General features: G+C 35.5%; 1 protein-coding gene across 2 annotated transcripts in view; it reads right to left on the bottom strand.

Annotated features, from left to right (window-relative positions):
• The window catches only part of RNLS (renalase, FAD dependent amine oxidase), a 258,769-nt gene that overhangs the window by 32,482 nt on the left and 198,936 nt on the right, over positions 1 to 27,351 (bottom strand). Inside the window, exon 5 of one of the 2 annotated variants that reach the window (XM_039871791.1) lies at positions 21,159 to 21,332. The exons of the other annotated variant lie outside the window; for it this stretch is intronic. Within the exon in view, the coding sequence (XP_039727725.1) occupies positions 21,159 to 21,332 (174 nt within the window). The remainder of the gene's footprint in view (positions 1 to 21,158; positions 21,333 to 27,351) is intronic. 2 annotated transcript variants of the gene reach the window in all.

Genomic DNA, 27,351 nt, shown 5'->3' with positions numbered 1-27,351 from the left:
AAATTCTGTCTTTCCACTCTCTGACTGAAATTCTTTGGACAAATATGTATTTAAAATGCTGTTTAAAAATTTAAATAGAACCTCTCAGAATCCCTAATATGATTATGCAAAGTGTAATTCTTTAAAGGAAAGATACTATGAAATTATTTTTGGAATTTTAAAACTACTTTTATTTAAATTACAAAATTATTTTTATAAAGGTTACTCAAACATAGTGTAAGGGTATAAAGTGAAAAATTAAAAAAAAGTATTGCTTCTACCTTAGAACTGGCTGTCCCACTGCCCAGGGTAATGACTGTTAACAGTTTCCTATGTATCCTTCCAGAAATTTTCTACACATGAGCCTGTACATCTACTTCCCTCTTTAAAATGGAAATACACTCTTACTAAAACCTATCGTTCTTTAACTTGCTTTTGGTCATTTAATATATCTTGGATAGTTTTCTATCAGTACATGTGGACCTACCTAATTTAATAGTATGGAATTACCATGCTTTATTAGTCAGTCTTCCATAGCTGGATATTTTGTTTTTCTCAGTTTTCTGCTGTAACAAGCAATGCTCGAATGAGCACATTTATTTATATATCTTTGTTGCAATTATGTGAGATTATCTCTAGGATGAATTCCTAGAAATAAAATTGCTGAATCAAAGAGTAAGCACATTTAAAATTATTCCAGATATAGCTAAATGGTGCTCCAGAATTCCACTCACTCTGATAGCATGTGAGAACTCTTGTTTCTCCATACTCTTACCAACACTGGGTAATTTTTGCTAATCTGCTAATTAAAATGTATCTTATTTTATTATTAGTTTTCAGTTAGTTACACATAGTATGGTATTTTCACATACAAATCCAATTTGTATTTTCTTTTCCAGTGATCTGCCTGTTTGTTGCCCTTTTAGTAACCATAGTTACCTCAGGATTATTGTGCAGATTAAACCCATGTAAAGTGAGAAGTTCAGAGTTTGGCACACAACAAGTACTCATCAAGTGTTATTTGGCAAACCTACCTATCAAGGCTGACTCATTTCGTTTCAGAGGATTAGAGTTACTAAGGTTTTACTGTGCCATCACTCTTACCTTCCACTTCATTGACGGAAAATGTAAATTTCAGAAAAAAATGATGCATTATGGGAGGAAAATGTGTCCTGGAATCATAGTACTTATCCCATTGTTATTTTAATTATTTATTTACTTGTCTGTCTTCCCTCTAGACTGTGAGCTACTTGAGCTTATGGATCCTGTCTTACTTTTACATTTTAATACCTACCTCAAGGCCTGACACATGGTAAGCAATCAGTATTTGTTGAATACTTAGATGAACAGATGAATGAATAAAGCAACAGCCATTGACTTCCTACTATGATGGATGGGGACTTAGCTCTTCCATATCACCCTTCCCCTCATTCTACTACCCCACCCCAACCAATATCACAACAATTTTGGTAAAATCATTAATGAGTGTTTACATTATAATAATGTACAGTAATGCTTCTGAAGAATCAAACAGTCTTAATCATACATCCTGTCTTGCTCAACCCTTCATTTTTCCTAGAGTTGGTAATTACCCCATCTTTTCATTTTTTTGATTCTCAATGTACCTCTAACACGCTAACATTTTTTTTCCAAAATGCTTCAACATCTCTGTCACCAACCTATTGATAACTTTTTGCATAGACTCAAATGCATTGGTTCCAAGCCTCCCCCACCCATACCTTTCTCTCAGAGGACTCCATGTTGTCTGTCTGCACCTAGTGGGTGTGGATAGGTAGAGTAAGCTTTCCTCCGTGTATTGAATAAATAGAAGGGAGTCATCTCTACTGGACAAAACAAGAGCACATTTAAAATCTGAAAGAATTGAATACTCACAGATGAATAATTATAGCTGTAGTTCTATATGCGACCCTAAGAAATTTTTCCATCATTTTGTTGGAAGTGCTAGCTTTAAAAAAACACTAACATGCTTATTAGTTTTCTTCTTTTCTTTTGGTCTTTGACTTTTTTTTTCTAGGCCTGTGAATATTAACATATCTGTGAATGTATGCATTTGCCATTTAAATAAAGGCTAGGAAGGGAAGTTTTAAGCCGATACACATGCATGTTTGTAATCCTTGTTATTCCAAGCTACATATGTTTGGATTTCTCATGTTTAACAAGACACACAGACATCCTGTAAACAATTCAGTATAAGCTAACCATTCTGATAGGCATTTAGTTAAATATAAACAATTGTGTAAAACCTCACACGATGAACCGAAAATAAAATGAGCATTCCCCCAAGTTCATACTTCTAATTTCGGAAGATGTTTCCCCATAGCTCAGTATAAGTAAATGTATACAGATTCAGAAAATAATCTTACAGTAAACAACTGAAAATTGTTCACAGAAGAGTAGGTTCTGACTTCTCCAGCCAGCTGAGAAAGTAAATGATAACATTTACCAGTAATCCAAGGTACTTAAATAATAAACAACACATTGCCTATTTCCGCAATACCTGTGAGTGCTAGATGTTAGAGGCTTTAAGATGGGGTCAAGATGGTGGAAACAAGGTTGAGCTGGGCCACTGGTGATAATTTTGTACTAATTAGAGGGGCATCTCCAAGTCCTGAATGTGGAGTATATGTAAGAATCAAGGTTTGAGTCAAATCTTCAAAATAGATAAGACTTCATAATAGACAAGGTGATCAGAGAAAAAGGCTGACATTTAAGGGTAAGGAATAACAAGTGGGACTGGGTCTGCAGGATGGAAAGGAATTACTCTTAGTTCAAGGGAGAAAAATATACATATTCGCTACACAAATTCACCTCAATATTTCTTTTTCTACTAGATTGGCTTTGGGTCATGAAGAAACTCAAACCAGTTCACAAATGTTGTAAAGGTCTTCTGCTTGTTAATCTACTTAATATGTTCAAGAAGCCCAGTATCTCTTGGAGAAGTGACATGGTATAGTAAACGACCTCCAGGCTAGTTATGAGGATCATGGAGGGAACATCATCTGCTCAGCAACCATACCCAAATTCTGTTTTAGGGGATCACCCCTCCTCCGCTTTCAGCCTTGATACGGGTGGTCTAGGTTAAACTGATCAGTTAATCCATACCTACTGGTCATAGAGAATGGTTCAACAATGGGTACATAACTCAAGTCAAGCCAATCAGGTCAATGAGATTAAATTATTGAGCTTTTGGGGAAATGAGTTTTGTTTTGTTTTGTTTTTTGGTGACTTGGCACTGAAATACTTGGTATTACTGGGTGTCACCATAAATGAATCCAATCCAGCAAAAGGTGAAATCGAGAAACTGATAGAAGTTAAGGCTTCAAGATGTTGACGGAATCAATCTAGACATGTCTGAAGTTTACTCCTGGATTTTTCAAGAACAATACTAATAAATTCCACCATCCCCCCCCTTTTTTTTGCTTAAACTATGTGACTTGAGTTTTATCTCATTTCCAACCTAAACTATCCTAAACATGTGAAATATCTAGTACTGTGTCTGGCATATGTACGCATGTCCTATGAATATCAGTTTCCTTTCTTTCTTCTCTATTCTTCTTCCATCTGCCTTTAATCTTAATTTATATTGCTAGTACATAAAGATTAGATTTTACCAGTTTCTTCAGAAAGCTTGAACACATAATTATGAGAAAATCTCTTGGGCCTAAGCTTCCATGTATATGAAATAGAGGGGTTAGACAAGTCCACTTTTTAAAGATCCCTTTCAGCTTTAATTTTCTACTAATTTACTAAATGGAGGTCCAAGTGGCAGTGACAATTTGAGAAGTAAAGCTCATTCTTTTCCTAACCACTCATGTTGTCACTACGGCAGAAATTCCTGGTCCTTAAAGAAGAAACTAAAACTAGGAATTCACAAGACCATGTGATAGAAACACTTCACTTTGTCTGAGCTTTCTCAATCCTTGAGTTTGCTCTAGATTTTAGGGCCTTAACCTCCATCCCACTTTTAAGCACTATGTTGTTTAGTCTAGTTTCAGCTCTGCTATTACCTAGAACACTTCTTGACATACCACAGATACTTGATTCACGTACTGAAATGGATGAATAGTTCACAAGTGTTAGAGCTCTGTGGAAAATCATATGTAACTAACAATAGTTAAATTAATATACCCAGGATTGAAAATATTTTGCTTTTTTAAAGATATATTAAAGTTGGATTCAAGTTTATTCTGGAAATAACACTAGTCTTGCTTATCCGTATTTTGATATATGTGACCTTGAATGTAAGAGGACAGTAGGCCTCTCAGGATCCCTAATTAATAACTTGGATGATCCTCATGAAGCGTGCCATGAGTGTGAACACCATCTGCCATGTGATCAATGGTAGAACTAGGTTTCCAAGGTTCTTCCATTTCCAAGACTCTCGATGGTGGGCTGGTGGTGGACTGCTAGGGCTGGTGATAGAAGCATGCTTGAGAATTTGGCTAACCCAAATCTGGAAAGGGGGTGAGGGGAGTAATCGGAATTCAAAATAACACATTCAGTATTATAATCTCATCTTTACAGAAAACATTTTAAAAGTCACTGTTATTTTCAATATACAAATGACAGAAAGTACAGGTTGGGGAGGAATGTGAAAAAGAAAAGCCTAGTCTCCAAGTATTCGTCAATCTCAGTGTGTTCTAGGGTGCATGGTGGGGCAAGAGGTAAGTCTCTCTGAGGAGTTTTTATTAGGCTCTCCAGAATAGAGATTTTTACTTTTATCAAAGAAGCATGATATAGAGACAGACAAAGGTTGGGCTGTAGTCCAGGTTTTACTTAATTTCTCTAAGCTTTAGTTTACTCATCTATAAAAATATAATAATATTTACTACACAGAGTTGTTGTGAGGATAAAATGCAATAAAAGAAGTAAAGCACTTAGCACAGTGTCTGGCTCCCACTGTTTGGTTTAATAAAGATTATGGGTGTGGAGTTTTAAAAAGGTTGAACAACATTGGTCTGGTTTTTAATTTCATTCTTTTTACATTTCAAACTCCTGACAAAAGTTGTTCTAAATTCAGACTATAGAAAACTTCTCTTTCCTTCTTATACAGAAATAAGTTGTAAATGAAAAAAAAAACATATTTCATATTTGTAATTTGAGACATAATTGACACACACACAAGAGAATATGCAAGTACACATTCACATAGTAAGAGGGAGGGTAGGAGGAGAGGCTGTGAGGCAGACCTGTGATTCCCCCACACCCAGACATGCATTGTGCAAATCAGAGCTCACGATTCCTAAGCCTTTCTGCATTACATAGGATATTAGATAATGCTTCCCCCGACTCCTCCATTCTCAGGACTTGAGACTTCTTTGATTATTCCGATCACATTTAACTAGTAAATTGGAAATTCCAAGTATTTTCAAATAATTTTGACCGTTTTAAAGTAAGCAATTTCTTGAAGTTTTCCATTGTGGCAAACCAAGGAGACAAGATTTCTAAATTCCACAGCAAAGATAAATCCTTGCAGATCAACAGAATCCCTGTTACAGAGTGCCTTAGGAAGTTCTGTGCCAGGGCACTTTTCTACTTGGCCAAGAACCCATGTTTGAGTCCATCGCTCTCTATCATTCCTTAGGCTTCTACTTTCATCTGAATGTGCAAGAAGCAGATCTGGTTTTGTGAGGCAGACCTCTCCAGAGGAATACATTCAGGCAAGCTATATAAATAAGGAAGATAAACCTCAGAAGACTGATCTCATATTGGAAAATTCCTTCCACTTTCTTTGATGGAGAAGATATGGCCTCAAAGTTATTACTTACTGTCCCTTTCAAAGAAGGTATATTTTTATATTCCTATAAGTGTAACTCAAGGATTGTTAGAGACCTGTCTAGGATTACTGATCAGATGAAAAGGCAATGTCTCATGGAGAAACCAGTACTCCAATTCCACAAACATTCTATTGCATAGACTTCAAAATATATATCCTCAAAAGTCTGCATAAATAAAATAAGGAAAAAAGCGAATATCGGGTTAAACATTGTTGAAATTTTGCTTACAAAGAATTCTGACTTTTTATCATTAACCTGGATTATGTTTTAATGTTCCCTGTAGAATGTAAGCACTAGGAGGGCCGTCTTATCCACCTGAAGATCTAGAACAGTGTCTGGCCAATAGTTGGAGTGATGCAAATATTCATTGAATATATGACTGAAGAATAACTTATCTAGACATAAATAATTTGAGGAGCAAAGAGAACATACATATATTCTGTTCCTTGTAAAGATTATTCCCTTACAGTCAATTTTTGGATTCTAATCCTTTACTTCAAAAAGAAATGTGCCACAGAATTCTTTTAAAATGACCCAAACTTATAGAGTATATTGAAATATCATGGCCAAAAGATAAAAATTTTTTAAATGAGCATTTTGCTCTACTTAACATTAAATCTTTGCAGAGAAATGTCTGGGGAAGACATGAGAGTGAGTCACTAATGATTACTACTAAGTAAGATATTACTATAAAAGAAGTAATTAATTAAGAAAAGCTTTTTAAATTTGGTAAAATACATACTCTATAGTATATCAATCTTATAGTACCTCCATATAGCCAATTTTGTTTGATATTATTAAATATATTTGAACTATTTTTTACATTCTCTGGCAAAGATAATTCATGCTCACCAAATATTCTACATGCTCCCTAACAATTCTCAGTATACTTGGTAGTTAAGCTGCAGTCATGTAACTTGTTATAGACAGTGGACTATGAGGGGAAGTAACGTGTGTCATTAGTCCCAACTGTCAAAAGTTGTGTGTCTTCTCCATTGCTTTCTTACTTCCATGCTGACCTTCCTGGCTTAGGTTCTACATGGCAGAGCTATAAGAAATAGAGCTGCTCAACCTGAATGCGACTTTGTGTAAAGCACAATGTGTCAACCACGAGTACCTTTGTGGCATTAAGATTTGAGGGTATGCCTATTAATTACCTTGACTTGTACATATATCTTATCTAAAGTACTTAAAAGAAACTTTTAAAATCATATAGCTTGGGGATAAATGGGTTTAAAAGCATCTCAGGTTTCAGATCTGAGATCCCCAAATTGTTATCTTTTATTTTCCTCTTTCATGTTTTGATTAGCTCTCTTTAATTTATTTTTCACTGAACAAATATTTAATTGAGAAGTTACTGTATGTTAAGCGCTGTGCCAGGTCCTAGAGATTCAAAGATGAACAAAGTAAATTCAGTCTTTCCATTGATGGTCCTTATAATTTGAATGTGAAACAGACATTAAATAAATGATCACGTAAATCAATATATAGTTACTGAAAATTAAAACATAGGGTGCTATAAAAAAGTACAAAAGGAAAACCTAATTAAATTAGGAATTCGGAAATGGCTTCTTTGGAAGTGCCATTTAAACTGAGACAGACTAGGCAGAGGGAACAGAATAGACAATGGTCCTGAGTGGGAAAAACCATGGCAGGAATGAGAGGGGTGACTGGAGAGTTGAGGAAGCTAAGAAATGAAGAGTTAGTGCGATTGGCATGGGCTAGATCAGGGTTGGCAAACTAAGGTCCTTGGGCTAAATCAGGCCTGGCACTGTATTGGTAAATAAAGTTTTATTGGAACACGGTCATGCCCATTCCTTATATAATACTTAGAGCTTACGTTACACTAGTAGAGCTGAGTAGCTGCAATAGAGACCATAGGTATGGCTCATGAAGTCTAAAGTATTCACTAACTGGCCTTTAAGGAAAAAGTTTGTGACCCTTGTATTAGATCTTTCAGAACCTTATAGATCATGATAAGGATTTGAGATTTAGTTCCATGTGCCATTAAGGGACTTTGAATGGGAAAGTGGGTGTCATGAACAAATACTACGTTTTAAGAAGACCTTTCTGGCTATGTGAAGAATGAACTGAAAATGGGCAGGTGTGGAGAGGCCAGTTAAAATAGGATGGTGCCTTGGTTGTGACAGTGGTGATGAAGAGAAGTGAGTTCACTGCTATTTTGAAAGTGAGATCAGTATGATTTTGTTACAGATTGGATACTGGGGTGAAGGAAACGAAGAAACAAAGGATGATTCCTGATTTTTGGCTTAAGGAGATAGGAGATTGGTGGCTCTGGTTTCAGAAACAGAGAAGACTGGAGGAAGAAGATGTTCTGAATTTCGAGAGCAGGCAATCAAGAGCCAGTGCTGAACATATTAAGTTTGATTATAATATATCTAGTTATTAAAAAAAAAAAGAATAACACAACTCTGACAAGCATATTCTGACTTCTACTTGCCATCCAAGACTAGAATAATCTTTCCTCCATGCTCCTTGCATTAATCCCTTTAAAATTTCATAGATTCTGTTCATTTAAAAAAAGGGGCCACATTTGGTGGGACTGCATATATTTTGGGATCTGTTTGAAAGAAGTTTTTTCTCTGGCTAAGACCTCCCAAGTTTTATGAAAACATCTATTTATCCTGAGACACAAGGAGATTTTCAGCCTGTTGTAGCTTTTATTGGCACTGGCAAAAGGAAAAAAAAGAAAGGTTTTCAATAGTCCTTTAATTGGGCCCTACCCAGGTCCCTAGAGCAGAGGATTTGTCCTAACTCGCACTTGGTGTTCCAGCCCTCCCTGGAGTTCTTCCACAGTGTGTAAGAAAGCCCTGGTTTTCTATGATGACAGTCCACTGAAATGCTCCACTTTCCCAATACTCACCAGCAAGAAGCAGCCGTCCCTTATTATACATTGTTATTTCGGCCTACTCAGCATAGTGCCTTATATGAAATTTTGTGTGTTAAGTGGTATTATCATTGGACTCTTTTCCTGAATTGGGAAATGTTTTCCCCTTAAGCCAGCATACTGGTTTGCCTCTAAGGATATCACTTTATCGCTGTAGTTGCGTAATTGAGTTCAGCTTTAGATTTGTAACTGTTCAAAAGGGTTTGTGAACAGATGAAATATATCTCTGGGCTGGAGAATTTGACATAAAGCTTTGCTCTAGTTTTTTCGGTGCATTAAAGAGAAGTTTTTGCCTTGACATTATAAAATGTTGAATTTGAGAGACTGAGACTGATCAGATAGTGAAGTTTTTATTTATGATTGTGTCAAAATATTTCTAGCCCTTTTCATAGGGGAAACTTACTGGTTTACTGTGGACATTCTTATCTCTTTTACTAATAAGACCAGTGGAATTATTGTTCCTGTTAAATTTTGACAGGAAAAAAAAAAAAACAAAATTGAGTCTGAGTACTTTGGAGAAAATTCTTAAGTCAAAGAGACTATAATCTTTATAATATTGTTAGCTACTCCTGAGAAATTACTATTATGAGTATAGATAGTGGGAAAGGGAACAAATAGGCATTTTTAATAAAAAAGAGTAGATTAGGTTCAACAGAGCTCAAGGTTCTGAAATGCCTTTTCTGACTTTATTAAATAACGTAAAGATTATAACATCAACAACAAAAAAATCACTAGGTATATTGTATAATAGAAATATAGTTCAGTGAGAAAAAGTATATTTTAAATTCAGAGATACTTCATTTTTACAAACATGGATTTGTAATATTTTTTACTGAAGAATTCCCCTAGTCCCACAGGTCAGTTATACATATTAATGAAATTGCAATATTCTTTTCATATTCCTATGTTTAATATTCATTCATATTATGCAAGGAATTCAATGTCCTGTACAGTATACGTGGATTCTCCTCGTTACCTAAATAAGCACATATATGACCTCTGTAGGGGCAATGATCATTAAAAACAGCAGGGCCCACGTATAATCTTAGAGGGCATAGCAAAGCTTTCTCAGCTCAGTTAATAATAAGAAAGTCACTGGTAATAAACTAAAGGGCTCTTTGGGCTAAATGGACTCAATAACGTCACTTCTGGGCAAAGTGATGGATTGGTGACTCTGGACAGTGTTAATAATGCTAACTGATATAAAGTATTTATGAAACATAATGAAGCGATTTCCTGTAGTGAGATTCTGCAGTCAGACTTTGAAACCTGCTCTTGAATTAGTCTCTACCCTTTGATTTGCTGATGGCTTACTTGATAGTGTCTAACACTTCTCAGATATGTTATAGTGTAAATTTTTTGCAACTACTCTAAATCAAAAAGTGATTTGAGGTTCCATAATAAGAAAGAATGGCATCTAACTTAAGTTTAACATCTTATTCAGGTAACGAGATATTGTTTAACTACTCTAATGTCTGTTACTGTTTTTCAAAAAAAGATAATATAATTTAACTAAACTTGCACTATTGGCATTTTTCCTTCTCTTTCTCAATGAAGAAAGTTTATATAACTAATAGAACAAAACCATAAGATAATTTATATGTGAAAAAACCATAAAGACAGCATTTACTATGTACCTACTATGTGCCAAGCATGGCACTGGGCGTTTTGGATATACTATGTCATTCAACCTTCATAACATTTCATAATTAACATTTTCATAATTAGGAGACATAATTAACCTTATACTTATAGTACAGATAAGTGAAACTTAGAGAGATTAAGAAAATCATGGTCACAGAGCTATTTTCATGGTCACATGAAAATGCTAGTGTTTGACCAATTTTAGTCTACAAAGACAGCAATATGATATGGTTCACTCTAAGTGTTGAATTACAGTTTGAAACTAGGTCTGCGTTACTGCAAAGTCCATAGAACCATGCTGGATAATATTGGTTATTTTTGACCATGCATGATAATACAATAAAGAATTCATCACTCACCCAATCTGGGTTAATATGAACTCATCGTTTATGGCAAGGTTCCTACACAAGATATCACTTCATTTTAATATCACTCTGATGTAAAAAAGAGATAACTGCTAAACTGTGGCAGAGAAATGGCATATTTGCAGAACTTATCACATATTTTCTAAGTTACATATCTCAGCTGGAACACAGTTGTTCTTTAACCAAGTATTAAAAAGAAATATCTTCCACAAAGAGAACAGCGGGATCCTTTGAAGTGTAATCTTGGAAATCAAGGTCTGTGTTACAGGGCATCATTCAAAGCAGATGTATCCTCCCTAGAGACCATGGTAAAATTGTTACTGAGAAGACTTGTACCTCTTCGGGAAGATGGCTCCATAAAACTTCCATGTCTTACTGGCAATACCCCTGAGATTATAATAGTTAAGTATTCCCAGTGTTTCAGGCATAGTGCAGAGCCTCAAAAAGAGTCTTCTAATCATTGTAATTGCCAAGAGCTCACACGTGCTTTTCAATGGCTTCTAGATTCAGCAATTAGAGGGCTCATTCATTTCATATGATTTTAAGGGCAATGGTAACAGATACCTAGACTGCCTTAGGGATGAACAATTTGCCAAGTAGCCATTACTTTACCTTGCCTAAGTGGGTGACTAGTGCTGAAGTATTAAATCTGAATATTATTTCAAGACCAGAGAAGGGCATCTCAGAGCTGCATAAGGGACAACTGGCTCAGCAAATATTTATTGAGCACTGAATACCCACTCCTATTATGACATGATGTTACTATCTATTTCTTATTTTCAATCTTGATTAAGAGGAGTCGAGTGATGGACAGCATGTATGATGGATAGTGGCATGTATTCCCACTAAAGGAGAGAGTTTCTAATTCTAGAGAAAGCAGCCAACTTTGCAAACAGGGCATATCAATCCTTTTCACCCTTGAGACATTTAGATTGATCTGAGGAAGGACTCTTAACAGTGAGGAAAATGGTGAAATCTTTTCTGAGAAAGCTCTAGGCAAAGGAAAGTTCCCACCTCTTTGGGATGAAAAAGGACCAGATGAAAAAGGTTCCAGATAAAAAAGGACCAGAATGAAGACTTGTCAAGCTCACATCCAGCTCAACAAGTTTTTACTGTCTCCTGGGACCTGAGGTTCACAAGCTGTCTGAGAGTTACACAGTTTTACAAGACTGTTCTCAACTTGCAAAGGTTTTGAGATGCCTCCAGAATGATGAAAACCAGGCACTTGTCTGAGAAGCAGAACAGAGCACATCATTTTGAGCCCTGGCTTCCAATCCGGGGTGTTGACAGCTTCACTTCAGACCCCAGTAAGGACTTAACTTCAAGATCCTTCAAAACAGTTTAGTTCCACAGAAAGAGCCTTTTTCCAATTTCCAGCAGCCCTCTCAACAGATTGACATGGTTGCAGGTATGACGGAAACAGCAAGTCAAGCTTGCTTTATTTGAGGTCCAGAGGATGAGGAGTTCTGTCTTGATTCAGGATAAAGTTCTCAAACAGATGCGAGGCTTGCCATATAGTCATCTGACTCCAAATTTCTGCACAGAACCTAACCTGAAGAAATTATAAAGTTCCTATCTAATTTCATCCTAGATATTCCAAAAAGTGCCTGGACTATCTGACGACCTCACAATTCCCCAATAAAAAGCAACCATGGATTTAAAGCCGTTGCTCAATCCAGAACTACATTGAGATTGTAAAGAGTTGCAAAAGGGGGTCACAAAGTAAATGATACAACCAACAAGTTACAAATCTACATAGTCAGCCCTCAGGTCAAGCCAGAGCCTCTCAACATCTAATTTCCTTTTACTTCTTTCCCTTTCTCTGCTCCTTTCCCTCCCCATTGTCTCAGACATGTCTCCCATGTCTGAAAATTTCTCCCCAATTCGGCAAAAACGATTTAGCTCTCCTCGCTCCCAAACTGGTATCAAATCTCTTCAGACATAAGAACCATCCCTTAAAAGGACTATAATTATAAACGGCAAAAATTTGATGTTATTACATTTAATATAGCAGTTTCTTCATTAGACAATAGCTACACACCTAGTTACATGACCTTTGTTAATGGAGAGGTCAGAGGGGTTGTGGCTATTTCCACCGGTGAACCTTTGCTGATTTTCCCCTCCTTGCTATACATGGCAACTTACAAAACCAACAGAGGGTTTTTCCTTGCTGTTTTCTTTCTAAATTGGCAGCAGTGACAGCAGCCTCCATCCGTTTTTGTTGCTCTTATCTATGACCTGTGAATTTCAGAGCTTACATTTATTCATCATCAACAGTCATCTGATTCTCATTTCCCTCTTCTTTACCACTAATAGTGGATAAAAACGACACCTAGTCACCTACACATCTGGCTCCTGTATTCTGAACCAATTCTTGGCCAATCTAAAGATCTTTTGTAAATCTCAGCCTGACAGCCACAAGTTCAGGCCGATACTATAAAAGAAAATACCACTCTCAGAGGGAAGGGCACGCAGAACACAAAAGTGGAATGTTGAAACAAAAAGAGAGTTAGAGTAGTTAATATTTAAGACTCACTTCTTAGTGTGGATGTTATATAAATCTGTGATTTGAAATTGGTTATAGTTACAGAAATGCCAGGCAGCTGTACACTTAGGCAAAGCAATTTGCCTCTCTTTACCCTTTTGCTTACTGCTTTTTGGACATTTCATGAATTATATGCAATTATATTGAACTTTTTAGCAGTCCCAGAAGAAAGTTAAATAATGAGCCATACTAAAGTTTCTGATTTATTTATGGATTTAAATGTCCCATCGTCCCCATCTTTCATGTTTTCACCAAAAGAAAGATTAAGTGTTCTTTTAAAAGCTCATAATATTATCATGAGGCAACACGACTCTTCCTCTTTTTGATTAGAGATGCGAGTTAATGCTCTCTATATTGTATTTATCAGTGCATCCATTTATATTTATGAGAACTCTTACTTAACTCCAAGTCATTAGTCCAACAGAACCTCAGGAATCTATTTCCTTCAGAATTCTCATCTGAATAGACTTCATGGAACTTTATGTTTTACAAGGGCAAGAACTACGAAATCCTCGGTTCTTACAGTGCCTGGCACACAGAGGCATTCAATACAGATTTATAAATAATTGTTCAACTGAATAAGTTGAGAATTCAAAACATATAAATCAAATATTTTTTAATTCAATTTTTCTGAAAGGAGCTTCCATAAGACATTTTTTTCCCTGGTTATATGCTCCATAGAATATTTTTAAAGTTTATTTTTGATGTTATATATTTAGCTGATTTTCCACTTTCCCTCCATCTCTGGCATTGATTTTCATACTGAGTTAACTTGCTTGGCAAGTGGGAGGACAAGTGTTATTTTAGATGTAAATCTTTCCCATTGAGAATAGCTTGATAGGGAAACCAGAGGCTGAAAGGGATCCGTTATTTGTTTTTACTTTGTGTGCAAATGTTCCCCTTACAAAATGGCTGAGTTATTTCATTTTCTAAAGAAAGCTCATTTTTGTTTTAAGAAGCGGCAAATATTATGTAAAATAAGATTAGTCTATTTTATAATTTGTATTTATTAATTTAAATGACAACTAATGTATATTTATTTTATATACTATATATACACATATTTTAAATAAATACATTTATATATGTATACATACACATATATATTCTTCTTTGAGATTATCCCAAGATTTTGATATTACAATCATGTGACATTCTATGGTATCAGTGTAACAAGATGGAAATTTGTAATTGATTTGTTTCTATTTATTAAATTGTTTTAATAGATTTATATGGACAGCATCATTACATAAATTGATTACAAATGACTATATCTATTATACAAAAGACAATATCATGAATTGTTTAACTTCGTAACTGGTTACTGTTTATTATTTTAAGATGATGAATGCTATTTTATCTGAGAGCTCTGCTTCCAGATTTGGCACCTTAAAACAAAAGCCTGAACTGGAAACTCGACAGTTTTTTCATACCTATAGTTCTTTTCCTTTCCTCCTGGCTTCCTTTCCCCCTTTTTTTTCTTCTCCCTCATTTTTTGTTTTTGTTTTTGTTCTACTTATAAAGTGTTATCTCTCTGGACTGCATTTTCTACAAGTTTTTGGACAAATAATTCCACATTTTTTTAAATCCTAAAGCAGGCCATTTTGTCTTGCAATTCCATGGTTATCTGCTTAATCGGAATAATCAGAAATTCCCTTAAGTGAACACAAGGTGACTGGATTTAAGGCCCGAAGCCCATCTCAATTATTTACAGAATTTCACATTATGCTGCTGTCTTTTACAAAGAGTTGATGCAATAAACAGCCAAAAGAAATAATATTTCTGCATCTTTTGTGAAACAGCTATTAAAGGCAATATACATTATGTTTGTGTTTGTTACTCAAGGATCCTAACAATAAAATCCTTGTAAGTAAAAATTCCATGTGATGAAAAAGTTTGTTCACTGGTTTGTTTTCTTTTTGGATGAGTTAGATTGTTTCCTTCGATGAGATATTGAAAGTTATGTAGGTATGGTATTGGCCATTATATTTCCAGAGTTGGAGATTACATTAATCTCCTCAGATTGCTGCCTATTGGTCTTTTACTGATCATTAATACTCTTCCAGATGGTGAACAGAGAAGGATGCTAAATTCTGACTAATAATTTGCAGAGTAATTTGTACATTTTATTTAAGCCTTCCTGACTCCTATTTGTACTAGTAACAGGATTGCATTTACCTAAATTAAGCTTTATTATTTATGCCCTTTGTTTTAAAAATATAATACCCAAATAAAAGGCTAAAATTACTAAATATAATAATAGGTACCATCAACAGACTTAATATTTACTAAGTGCAATCGAAGTTCTTTATATGTTTAAACCATTTTGTCCTCAACCCTTTTAGGGTTGGTATCATAATCCTCATCTTATTAATCAGTAAGCAGTTTAAAAAAATTATCCGAATTCACGCAATGAGTAAGTGGTAAACTGAGCTGAATGTAGGAAGTTTGACTCCTGGCCAGTCTGAATCCAAATTTAAAATCTTTGGAGAGATCTATGTATATCTCCCCTCAGTTCTTGGCACAGAGCTCCTAAAACTCTTGTAATTTCCGAAGTGATATGAGCACTAGGAGCATCTTTTGTTCTAATATTGGGTCTTTGATCCTTATTCTTGACACAGAGCTCTTAAATCCCTTGGGATTCCCTGGGTGATAGGAGTGTCTTTTGTTCTAATGAGGCAACTCATTGGTGGGCTCTAGGATAGCTTCAGGACTGGGGCTGGTTACCAGATAAAAGAGGACATGTTAGAAATTCAGAACTTTCAGGCCCTATCCCCATCCTCCCGGAAGGGGAGAGCAGCTGGAGATTGAATTAATGATTGATCATGTCTACGGGATGAAGCCTCCACAAAAATCTGAATAATATGGGGTTTGGAGAGCTTCTGGGTTGGTGAACACTCCACCTGCCAGGAGGGTGGTGCACCCCAACTCCACAGGGACAGAAGCTCCTGCAGTTGGGACTCTTCTGGATCTCACCTTCATCTTGCTGTTTATCTGTTTCCTATATCATATTCTTTATTTTACAACAATGTAGATATGTTTCCCTGAGTTCTGTGAGCCATTCCAGTAAGTTATTGAACCCAGGGAGGAGTCATGAGAAGCTTCGTGTATAGCTAGTCAGTTAGAAGTACAGATGGCAACCTGGGACTTGCAATTGGCATCTGAAGTGGGGACAGTCTTGTGAAACTGAACCCTTAGACTATGGAATCTGATGCTAACCCCAGGCAGATAATGTCAAAACTAAATTGAATTGTAAGATACCCAGCTGGTGTCACAGAATTGCTTGATGTGTGAAAAACCCATATGTCTGGTGTTAGAAATGTTGTGAGTGTGGTAGTCGGATGAGAGCAAAGGAGAAACACACGAGTGCTTTCCTACAGAGGAGATAAATGTATTTCATTTGTGGCTTTACTCCCTATGCCCGCCACATTGCTAATGGTTGGCAGAATCCTTTTCTGCTGAGTCTAGACCCAGCCTTAGATTCATTCTTAGTCTTTGCCCTAGGTGACGACTACCTGTTGAATGATTTTTACTTGCGTTGAAATCTATTATCAATCATATAGGTCTAATTTGCTTCTTTCACAGAAAGACCTATGCTAAGCGTTATAGCAAAAACTGGCTAGATGTTTATCAAACACACTTTTTATTCTTCCCACATGCATAGGTAGGTACATTTCCAGCTTCCCTTCCAAATAGGTGTTGCCACATAACTGTTCTAACCAAAAGAAGGTGAGCACTCCTGATGTCCACTGTTCTAGGTCTAGCCCTTAAATTATCCCATGTGCTCTCATCCCTTCTCTTTCTTATCCACCAATTTGATGCCTATGAGCACAGTGACTCTGTAGACCAGCTGATGAAGTTGGCAGAGTCAAAAGGCCTTTGAGTCTCTGAATCACCTCATAAACACCTGGTTGGGCGAAGTGAGCAAGAAATTAACTTCTGTTATGTTCACCCCATTAAAATTTTTGGGGGGAATTTGTTTTAAGAACTAATGTTATATACAATTACAAGGGTCATACAAGATCATATCATTAACATGTTTCAGAATTTGAATCTGGGTCTTTTAAAGTCCAAATTGTTCCCACTTTGACAATCTTATTAATATTTTATAAAATTATCCACATTAATAATAAAGACTTTATTTCAACATAAATTGTGTCCAATTTTAATCTCACCAAGTTTTGAGTTTATCTGCAACAGGGCTTCTTCCATCTCTAAAAAAATCTCTAGTAACAAACATCCCCACCTCCATCATCTGACTTATAATTCCCACCCAGGACTGAAGCACAAAGGTAACATCAAGTCAAGGTTTCTCAAGTGTGTCTGGGAAACCATTTCTGTGGAATATTAAATGTGATGCCCAAATAAAATATTCCATGGTCAAGTACATTTGGGAAATTCCAGATTAAACAAAGTGAGAAGGAATCTATAGGAATGTCTTTTAACAGGATAATATGCCCTGAGGCTCTCCAAAATAGGGGTAAAGTCAGCAACATTTTGCAAACTTATTTGATGACAGAGCCACTTCCCATAGAGTATCTCAAGTAACTGGTGTTCCATTAAACACATTTTGGGAAATACAAACCTAGGTATACTGGGTCATATCCATAACTATTGGTAGTTGAAGTTGGGTCTAGTTCATCTTGGAAGTTAACCCCTCTGTCTAAGGAGACTTTGGTTCTGGTTGTGGCTTTCTGCATGTATTGCCTGTTTCTGACAGCTAACAAATGATTACTCTTTGACTTTTGCCTTGTTTGGACCACTAATCCTTAATCTTTTAGCTCTCTTTAAGACTTAACAACAGACTGTATTTTGTAGACTCAACTCTGCCAGCCTCTGTCTATCTTGTTGCTGCCCTTCCTTGAGAGATCACAAATGTTTTCCTTTGTTGGTTGGGTCTGCGTATTACAGTATTAATTCTTGATTCTATCAAACACCCCAATAAAGGGTGAGTGTGTGGTAGTGTTAATGACATAAAGAGACAACACTTACTGGTCTAGTTAAATATCAATATCAATAAAAAACAGTGGAGTTACAGTATATGAACATTTATATGATATGGATTCAACCAGACACACTTAGCTTTCTGGCCCCAGATAATGAGAAGAAAGTTCAAATGCAAGGCAGTTAGATTTGATGTTAGGGAACACCATTACTGGAGGCCTCCCATAATTTAAAACTTGCATAATCTAAGATTAATTTTCCATAAAACTGACACAGAAATGCAGGTATTTCTTTGCTGCCTGAAGTGGCAACACCATGGGCTGTAGCAAAAACATGGCTTCCATTTCACCTATCCCTCCAGCTTTAAAATTCTGTGTTAATATTAAAAAATTTATTTGTATTTCTATTATTTCAAATGCTGTCAATCATGAGAGAATTTGTTAACATTTTTATGTTGTGCTCTTTCAAATTTGCATAACTCTAATTTTATAAATTGTTCCTGCATTGTGTAATACAAGTGCTTTCACCCACCAACTCACTCCATTTGTACAGAGAACTTAATGTTAGGAGGTATGACTGCTATTTCTTTCTTTCCTATGTGCCTTTCATAGTAGAAAATATCACTCTGCCCTATAAATGCAAACCAACTATTTCATCTGGCCTTACCAAAGAAAATGAGATCTATTGAATGTTGGAAAAATACTGAATATACTGAAAGTTACGTCACTCTCCAAAATGTCATGTAGTTTTAAGGGATTTTCAGATTTTGAATATGCACAATTCTTCTCTTTGTGTGCCAACTTTAGAACTTTACCTCCCACATAAGATGTGACTCTACTTGAAGATAATAGGCATTATTTGTTGCCAACCCATCATCCACTACTTTTTTTCTTCCTAACAAAACCCTACTTTATTCAGGTATCTACCCGCATAGGACTGAAAAGATTATCCTAATACCAGTTCTAGGAGATCTTAATTCATCTAGGCTCATCAAGGCCGTCCCACCCCTCTTGCTTCTTGTGATTGGTTTCAGACTAGTTGAGTAACCAAATTCTGACCCAGAAGATACAAGATTAAATCAGGTCAGCTGAACAGTTTCTGGAAAGATTTTCTTGATTCTTAGAAAGGCACGGAGACAGTAATAGTCCCTCTTCTTCCTAAGCATGTTGTTGGGCCCAGATGTGACTCCAACTGTTATTCCCATTTTGCTACATCAAGAGTGAAAGAGAGCAGAGAAAGATAAACGTCCTAAAAGATATTGCCCAGTTCTTAAATTAACCAATCCTGAAGTCCCCCAACTGCTTCCTCTTAGATCATGTATCAGTCGGCTTGGGCTGTGATAACAAAATACGATAGACAGGATGGCTTAAATACCCCAAATTTATTTCTCTCAGCTCTAGAGGCTGGGTAGTCCAAGATCAAGGTACCAACTGATTTGGTTTCTGGTAAGGACTCTCTTCTTGGCTCGCAGAACGCTCACCTTGTCACCTTCTCACTATCCTCATATGGCCTTTCCTCGGTGTGTGCATAAGGATGGAGAGAGAGCTCTCTCTCTCTTCCTCATTTTATAAGGCCAATAATTCTATTGGATTAAGATTCTACCTTTATGACCTCATTTAACCTTAATTACCTCCTAAAAGCCCTATCTCCAAATATAATCAATCATATTGGAGGTTAGATCTTCAACATATAGATTTTGGGGGGATACAATTCAGTCCATAGTCGATAATGCAACAAATGTCCTTACATTATTTAAACAAGTCTAACTTGTTTTTTCCATTACAAATTACTACATACATCCTAACAGATATCATTTCTTATGAAGCAATACACAAAAGAGAATGTGTAATTCATGATGTATAACATGAGAAGATTAAGGGCTATTTTCCTTTCCTTAGAACAAAGTAGCTGTAGAGTTAAAAATGGTTAGTCTATTGCTGTTACAGGGCATTTCATGAACTGCTGATTGTACATATATGTGGTATCATGTTAACATAAACAGTCTAGCCCTTAGGGAGTTTTAAGTTATAAAAGAAACATTTTTTTAAGATCATGCACTCTGATATAAAACCATACTGCAGCCCAGTTTTATCATTATAAAGTTCTGGCAAGCCACGAGACATTAGTTGGTGATTTTATCAAGCAAGACTTCAAACTAATGGCTCGATGAAGCCATCACTGCACCATAAAACACTGTAACAAATTGAAACGACAATTCTTTTAAAGAATTTAGTCATTTTAGATTATAATTTATTCCATGAAAAGCAGTATCTCAGGGATCACCACAATCCTACGAATAAGAATACACTTTCCACCTTTATGTCTGAAATGAACCAGTTACGTTTATTCTTCCAGTTCAAGTCTAATTTTTATAACTAACTTCAACAGAAAGAGTAGAGTGCCGATTTTATCCTATTCTAATAAAGCTCTTATGAAACATTTTACCTATCGATTTAGTTACATTGTATACAAAATAATTTAATGTAGTCTCCCAGACAAAAATTAAATACAATTATATTAAAGTGAGGGATTTTCATAACATCATAAAATTCACTCCCCCTTTTTTTCCTAGTCTGCAAACTAGAAACAAGAGCAGCGCTTATCAAATTTTAAAAACAAAACCAAACAAACAAAAAACAAACTTCACTATGAAACAAATGATGAGAGATACACTTGCATATAGATGGATCCATGTTAAAGCAATAGAAATTGGGACATTCTGAAATCTTAAACCTTTTGACACTATTTTCATAAACTCAGTAATACAAACCATGTGGTGAATGATTTTCTGAAAAACTTTGCTGGTTTCACTGTGTATTTTATTATTGGCCAAATGTGACATTAAATTTTATCCCCTGTGGCTTGGAGTTAAATGCTTGCTCTTTGCAGAATGGCAACACTCAATTAAACAGCATTTTTCATGATCTACACCCACCATTGTTACTGTATTTAAGGGAAATAATGGGGGTACTGACCTATATTGCGTTTCTTGTTATCAATGGAGATGAAGCGTATGCAGGGATTACTGGTGATGTACTGCCCGGCCCAAGGGACATCAATCTTCATGCCAGCCTCATAAAAGAGGCCCAGAGCGTAGCGAGAAGAGTAGCTCACAGACTCCAGTTCCTGCCGTTGGCATTCACTAATTACTACGAAAGAAAAAGTATAGGGCATCAAACTTGAAAATATCATCTTTCTTTTTAGTATATCAAATAAATATCTCCTTTAAACTAGTTCCAACTGTTTTCACCAACTCCATCTCAATTACGATCAGTTTTGAAAGGTAATGTGACATAGCATCAACTCTCATTTCCTTTCAGAATGATTACTGACCTTGGCACAATTATTTTTACCGAACTCTTTATTTAGACTGCCATTCAGTGCTCTCAAAATCTGGTGCCAAGTTGCTTTTCTAGCTTTGTATCTTAGTTATTATCCTGGGACTGGCAACATTATAGATTCCATATACTGAGCACTTACTATGAGTCACAGTCTTTGACAAACACTTGACACAAGAATTTCAATCTATCCTAACAACAGCTGTAAGGTAGAGTATTATTCCCATGTGACAGATGAAGAGACTGATGCTCCATCCCTTACGGATCTCTTAAATTCTTCCATATTATTTAGAGATCTTTGGCCTGTCATCTATCTTCCTGCCAATGGATTATAATAGTTCCTTAAGTACAGGGACCACACCTTAGTCATCTTTGTTATAGGCCTCTACCCTACTCATTACAGGCATATCAAGGACAAAGTATAAAGGGATAGAAAGACAAACACAGACATGCAAAGTCAGTTAAAATGTAAGAGGTTAATAATTAACAAAGGAAAAAGAATTAGTCAGGTTTGGGTTCCAGTCTTGACTGCCACATACTAGATATGTGACATTGGTCAAGCTACTTTAGTTAACTTAAGCTAAACCTTAGAGAATTGACTTTAAGAGGTAGAGAGAAGGCAAGAAGGGTAGTCAATGAATTATTTAAGAACAGTAATAATCCTATACATTATCACCACATATTCTTGGCTACAAAGCATTTTTGGATCTAAGACCTCATGTAATCTTCACAAAAGCCCTGCAAGATAGGTGTTTTCACCATCCCATTTTACGTCCCTAGGAAGTTGAGATTCAGAGTGGTTAACTTGCCCTAGGTTATACAACTTTCAAGACATAGGGTTAAGATGAAGCCACAATTCCTAACTGGAGTTATGCACATGTCCTCATTACTTCACACTTTGCCCTCCTGATCTGTAAGTCAGCTTCAAAATGAACTTCGGCATTGCTTTCTCCTCGGACATTAACAGTTATTTTGCACTCACTTAAAAGTAAAAGCCGTCATTCCTTTTAACCATCATTTTCTGCTTATTAAAAGACATTAACTACTTGATGAACAAATGATCTTCTGACATTGGCCTCGTTACACTCAATGTATCTTGGGCTTCATTTTATTATCTAATCCATTCTTAAAGTTATGGCTTGATGTTATGCTTAACTGCTTTCTGAGAGGGAGGAAGTGAAGAAGACTAATACTAGCAGTTGAGCACATATTGGGGTCTTATCACTGTTTCCCATTTTTTTTCAAATAAAAAACAAACCAACAAAAGTGTGTCGTCAGCTATTAAGTAACTGAAAGGTACAAAAACTCTCCTTTTTTAAAAAATTTTTTAACCAGAAGTGAAGAGTCAACTAGATTGACAACCAAACTGGAACTTCCCCTCCTCCCACATGCACATTTGCACATTTAGCTCGTTTTTAATCTGCCAAGTGGCAAATCCCACTGGTCAGCCCTTTGAAAAAGTAATTGATATCTATCTATCTATCTATCTATCTATCTATCTATCTATATCTATATCTATATCTATATCTATATCTATATCTATATCTATATCTATATCTATACCTATATCTATATCTATATCTATATCTATATATCTATATATATCTATATCTATAGATATATATATATATATCCATAGATATAGATATATATAGATATATAGATATATATATAAATTAAACACCGTTGCCTGCTAGGGGCTCTACAATTCATTCTGAGAACAGGGAAGTGACTGTTCTCAGACTTCTGACTGAAACAATCTCAATTTCTGGACATATTCACTTTCAAAAAATGCATCTTCAATGCCTGATTGTTGATGGACCAAACAAAATGGTCTTACTTTGTTTGAAAATTTTTCTTATGCAAAGTGCCAAAGAGAGCAACCCTATGTCCTAAGTACATATATTCTAGGCAAGAAAAATGATAGGTTCTTTACTATGATGTATATTATGTACTATCATATGCCATATGTACACAAAACAAGGCTCATACAAAATGCCTAATTCCAATATAATGAATCTTCACATGGATGACATTCTAATTTTATTCTGAGCCACTAGGATTATACAATCTCTGCAATTATACGCATATATGTATATATAATATAGAATATATTTTGTGATGATGACGTAAGTAGAGTGGCTATAAATTGTATTGACCAAGGGAGTTTACATTCTTACTTCCACAAATTAGGAGAATTGTCCTTATTCCATTCTCCTTGTACCTATGCCCACGTGTGCACGTATGTGTATATATGTGGGTATGGGGTAGGTGAAAGACAGAAGAAGAAACGGGGTGTGGGAGGGAGAGAGAAAAAAAGAAGACCTGGTTTATACTTGCGAAAACATCAAGTAATTTCATTTTTTGTTTCTTAATGTAATTCATTCTTTTAGTTTCCTAACCTATAAAAGTAGACTAAACATAGACATTCTATTTTCTATGTTTTTTGGTGATTATCTTCATTCATTCACTCATTCATTCCTTACTTTATGCCAGGTACACTGTTCTAGATGTTAGGGACATAATGCAGAAAGATAAAGCCCCTGCTCTCAAGTAGCTTACATATTAGTGGTGGAGAGACCAATTATAAATAAGTAATCTAGTAAATGACATGTCTGTTGGTGATGAGAGCTATAAAGAAAATAAAGCAGGGTCAAGGGATAAAAGTGACAAGTGTGGGTACTGAGGCTATTTTATGTAGGCTGTCAGGAATATATATCTCCTCTGAGGATTTTATTCTGATTGACATGTGAAGTTACTACTGGTTATAAGCCAAGGGCAGATATGACCTGGCTTCTGTTTTAAAAATTATCATTCTGACTATAGGTGAAGACTGTAGGGATGCAAGAGAGGATTTAGGGCAAAGAACTTTGCCGAAGTCTTGGACTGGAGAGAACAGTAGAAGAGGTCAGGAGTGGTTACATTTTGGATGGTGTATGTGTGTGTGTGTAAATACATTTATATTCTATTTTACATATGTGTGTGCATGTATGTATATATATGTATGTCACATATGTAGATAACTGTATATGATGTGATTTTTAATTGAAGTTTAACATACTTATAAAAGAGTATGCCTTCATGAATTTTCATAAAGGGAACCCACCAGTATAATTACCAGCCAGATTAAGAAACAGATCATTACTAGAACCCCAGAAGCTACCTTCTCCCCTCTTTTCAGGCACTCCCTGCTGAGGACTGTCAGTAATCCTGAATCTAATACCACAGATTAGTTTAGTTGTTTTGATGCAGTATGTACTCTTTGTGTCTGGCTTCTTTCACTCGGTATTATGCTTGTGGTATTTATAAATGTTATTATATGTAGTTGTAGTTAATTCTCATCGCAGGAAAGTAGTCCTTATGCATGTGTACTAAACTGTATTTATCCATTCTACTGCTGATGGACATTTGGATCGTTTGTAGTTTTTGGCGACTACAAATGTAAAGAGAAGAATATCTGCATGTGTGTCTCTTGGGTATATACCCATTACTGGAATTCCTGGATCGTGAGATTTCCTATATTCAGCTTTAGTAGATGTCCAGTGGTTTTCTAAAGTGATTATACCAATTTGTATTCCCACCTGGGGTGTATGAAAGTTCAGTTGCTCCTTATCTTTGTCCACATCGGCTAATATCTGCCTTTTAATTTGGAATGTAGTGATATCACATTGTGGTTTTCATTTGCATTCCATGATGACTAATATTTAGAAACCTTTCAATGTTTATTTTATCCTTTTGTGATTGCCTGTTCAAATCTGCTCATTTTTCTCTTGGGTTGTCTGCCTTTTTCTTATTGCTATGTAGGAGCTCTATATATATTCTGGATATGAGTCATATACGAATTGTAAAAATTTCTTTCTCTTTAGTGACCTGCCTTTTTACTCTTAATCATGTGTTTTGCTGAATAGTTTTAATTTTAATTTAGTACAATTAACCATTTTGTTTCATTTATAGTGAGCAAACAAATTTACCATTTTTTTTTCTTTTTTCTTTTCATTTATAGTGTCCTGTTTAAGAACTCTGCCTTCTCTAAGGCCTTAAAGACATTTTTTTATTTATTTTTTCTGAAAGCTTTATTGATTTACCTTGCATAGGGTTTTAGATATATTTTTGAAGATGAAGCAGCCAGGATTCCAAGCCTCTGGGCTTGGAAAGGTGGTGTGAGGGAAGAGATCAAATGAGAAACTGATGGGATGCTACTCACTGACTCTAGTTAAATAAACAACAGCTTTCTTGTTCTATAATTTTTGAAGTTACAATATAAAAATAAGATACCAGATTATAAGTAACTTGAAGCAAGGACTGTGCCTCATGAGCTTTGTGTCCCAGGATAATGACTGGTGCGATGTAGGAATTCAATAAATATTAATGGATACATCCTCATTTTAGAATATTTGGAAAGTACACAAAGTATAAGAGGCAAAAGGAAAAATAATCACCATATTCTCATTATCCAGAGAAACAACAACTATTAACATTTTGACATTTTTCCTTTAGTATTTTCCTTTAAACATGGCTGTGGTCATATTGTACATACAATTTGGCATACTTCGTTTTTGCTTACCCTGACAAAAAAAATCTCATTGTAAACATGGTTTTTAATGCCTCCACAAAATCTGATGGAAAGAATGCTGTGCAATTTGCTTAACCATTCAATTAATGTTGGACACTTACTTCCTTTTTTGTCTATTATAATTAAAGCTGTTATGCCCATCCTTGTGCCTAGATCTTTATCTACATTTCTATTTCCTGAAAGTGGAATGATTGTTAAATTAATTTTCAGAAATACTGCACCAATTTATACTTGTACTAAAAATATACGCAAGACCTATTTCACTGTATCTTTGCTCGTATTAAGCATTACCTTTTTCTTTTTCTTGATAATTCAGTAGGAAAAAACAGATCTTATTTTGGTTTTAATATCTATTTCTTTAACTACTGATTATACTAAACATTCTTACGTCCACTAGCCCACATGTATTTTCTCTTTTGGAGACAATCTGTTTATGTCGTTTTGCTAATTGGTTTATTAGATTCTTCATGTTATATGTTAAAATGGGTGATGTATTATATTCTCCATTTATTGTACGTTATAAATTTTTCCTATGTGCTGTTTACTTTTTAGTATTGTATATATTATGATATTTATGTAGATAATCATAGTTGCTTTCTTTCTTGTTCATGCCTGCATGGTGGAAGGAGACAAGAGACTAGAATATTGATTCCTTCTGCTCCTTCCTGCTTTGCCAGGTGCTGGCATTGCTGAGTTCCTCTACAAAGTTCCTTTCAGGCGGCTCTTGTTCCATGATTCCAACCCTCATGGTGCTTCCTGTTGCTGTCCTGAGGTGCCACAATATCTTTTGCTGGTTGCCTTAACCTTAAGTGCAGTTCTGAAAATGCCCTTTCATTAAATTCTTCCAGATAAAACCTTTTTGAATATACCATCTATTTCTTGTTGGGACCTTGACTGAAAAAAATTTGAACTATAGTTTTCTTCAAGCTTCTTCTAGGAATGCACTCTAAAACAAAGCATGATAATTTCTACTCTTATAGAATGGCAGAAATCAACCTCTTAAGAGTATTGTGAATGATAATATTTTGTGATTCATGAAAGTCTGTGTTTTCATAAGTAAACAAAGTACTGCTTTCAACTGTATTTTTATTCATTAAATACTGACTTTTTTGGGGGAATGAAAACAAATATTTCAATGTTGATAGTAAAACAGGCACCTTTTAGCACTAACAATACATTCATTCTCAATATTGTAGTTAATGGTAAATGCTGCTCACATTGATAGTTGGTGCTCAAAGCTTTAACCCCTCTCCAGAA

Source organism: Pteropus medius, unplaced genomic scaffold (assembly GCF_902729225.1).
Source record: "Pteropus medius unplaced genomic scaffold, Ma_sr-lr_union100, whole genome shotgun sequence".
NCBI classification, from domain to species: Eukaryota; Metazoa; Chordata; class Mammalia; order Chiroptera; family Pteropodidae; genus Pteropus; species Pteropus medius.
The sequence above is the reverse complement of the archived record's forward strand: the minus strand, read 5'-3'. Positions and strand labels throughout refer to the sequence as shown.